Source organism: Malurus melanocephalus, unplaced genomic scaffold, assembly GCF_030028575.1.
Source record: "Malurus melanocephalus ecotype Western Australia unplaced genomic scaffold, MMel_1.1 scaffold_2651, whole genome shotgun sequence".
NCBI classification, from domain to species: domain Eukaryota; kingdom Metazoa; phylum Chordata; class Aves; order Passeriformes; family Maluridae; genus Malurus; species Malurus melanocephalus.
Genome location: NW_026625883.1, coordinates 3,373 through 5,365, shown reverse-complemented (window position 1 = coordinate 5,365; position 1,993 = coordinate 3,373). Strand labels below are relative to the sequence as shown.

At 49.8% G+C, this 1,993-nt stretch overlaps 1 protein-coding gene across 1 annotated transcript in view; it reads left to right on the top strand.

Annotated features, from left to right (window-relative positions):
* The window catches only part of LOC130587899 (proteasome subunit beta type-4-like), a 4,724-nt gene extending 2,812 nt beyond the window's left edge, over positions 1-1,912 (top strand). Inside the window, exons 3-5 of the mRNA XM_057388870.1 lie at positions 405-464; positions 1,098-1,186; positions 1,785-1,912. Coding sequence (XP_057244853.1) covers positions 405-464; positions 1,098-1,186; positions 1,785-1,797 — 162 coding nt within the window. The 3' untranslated portion in view covers positions 1,798-1,912. The remainder of the gene's footprint in view (positions 1-404; positions 465-1,097; positions 1,187-1,784) is intronic.
* Positions 1,913-1,993: the final 81 nt, after the last annotated feature.

Sequence of the window (1,993 nt, the reverse complement as noted above, 5' to 3'; positions counted from 1 at the left end):
CGGTCTTTTAATAGGGTTTGTATCTTAAATCCATCCTAAATCCATCCCAAATCCATCTCAAAATCCTGGGAATTCACCCCAAATCCATGGGAGCCATGGATCCACCCCAAATCCACCCCAAATCCACCCCAAATCCATCCCAAAATCCTGGGAATTCACCCCAAATCCATGGGAGCCAGGGGATCCACCCCAAATCCACCCCAAATCCATCCTAATCCCGGGATCTGCTGGAGCGATGCCTGAAGGTCCTGTACTATCGGGATGATCGATCTTTTAATAGGGTTTGTATCCCAAATCCATCCTAAATCCATCCCAAATTCATCCTAAATCCATCCCAAAATCCCGGGAATTCACCCCAAATCCATGGGAGCCAGGGAACCATCCCAAATCCACCCCAATCCCAGGATCTGCTGGAGAGATGCCTGAAGGTCCTGTACTACAGGGATGCTCAGTCTTTTAATAGGGTTTGTATCCCAAAATCACCCCAAAATCTTGGGAATTCACCCGAAAATCTTGGGAATTTATCCCCAGTTCATGGGAGCAAGGGATCCACCCCAAATCCACCCCAAATCCATCCCAAATTCACCCCAAACCCCGGGAGCTGCTGAAGCGCTGCCTGAGGGTTCTGTTTTATCGGGATCCTTCAACAGCGTTTGTGTCCTAAAATCCCATGGAAATTCCCCCCAAAATCCCATTAAAGGCCACTCCTTAACTGGGGTCAATCCCACAAAATCTGAGGACAATCCCACAAAATTTGGGGACAATTGCATGAAATTTTGGGACAATCCCATGAAATTTGGGGACAATCCCGTTGGAATTTGGGGACAATCCCATTGGAATTTAGGGACAATCCCATGATTTTGGGGCCAATCCAATGGAATTTGGGGCCAATCCAATGGAATTTTGGGACAATCCCATGAAATTCTGGGCCAATCCCATGATTTTGGGGTCAATCCCGTGATTTTGGGGACAATCCCACAGAATCTGGGGCCAATCCCATGGAATTTCGGGACAATCCCATGGAATTTCGGGACAATCCCGTGATTTTGGGGCCAATCCCATGATTTTGGGGTGATTTTGGGGTGTTTTTCCCGCAGTACGAGATCGCCACGGTGACGGAGCAGGGGGTGGAGGTGGAGGGACCCCTGACCCTGGAGGCCAATTGGGACATCGCCCACGTGGTCAGGTATGAACTGGGATGGACTGGGATGGACTGGGAGAGACTGGGAGAGACTGGGATGGACTGGGATGGACTGGGATGGACTGGGAGAGACTGGGAGAGACTGGGATGGACTGGGATGGGACTGGGATGGACTGGGACAAACTGGGAGGGACTGGGACAGACTGAGACATCACCCACGTGGTCAGGTATGGACTGGGAGGGACTGGGACAGACTGGGATGGACTGGGATAAACTGGGACAGATTGGGACATTGTCCATGTGGTCAGGAACAAACTGGGATGGACTGGGACATCACCCACATGGTCAGGTACAAACTGGGATAAACTGGGACAGACTGGGATAAACTGATAAATTGGGATTGACTGGGATGGACTGGGACATCGCCCACGTGGTCAGGAATAAATTGGGATAAACTGGGGCAAACTGGGACAGACTGGAATAAACTGGGATAGATTGGGATAGACTGGGACATCACCCCCGTGGTCAGGTACTGGGATAAACTGGGTTAAACTGGGATGAACTGGGACACCCACCCAGCTGATTTTCCCACCCTCTAACCCCCGTTTTTCCCATTTTTTTCCCATTTTTCCCGTTTTTCCAGCGGTTTCGAGTGATCTCCAGGAGCTGCTCCATCCTCATCCTTTCCCCCTTTTTTTTATCCCCTCCGGAAATGTAAAAAATGCCGAATCCGATGTTTTTTTGGGAATAAAATCGACCCTTTAACACCAACTCTGTGTCTGTGCTTCGGGAATCCTCACAAAAATCTGGGAATTCTCCCCAAAAATGGGAATTTTGGGAATTCCAGGTGGC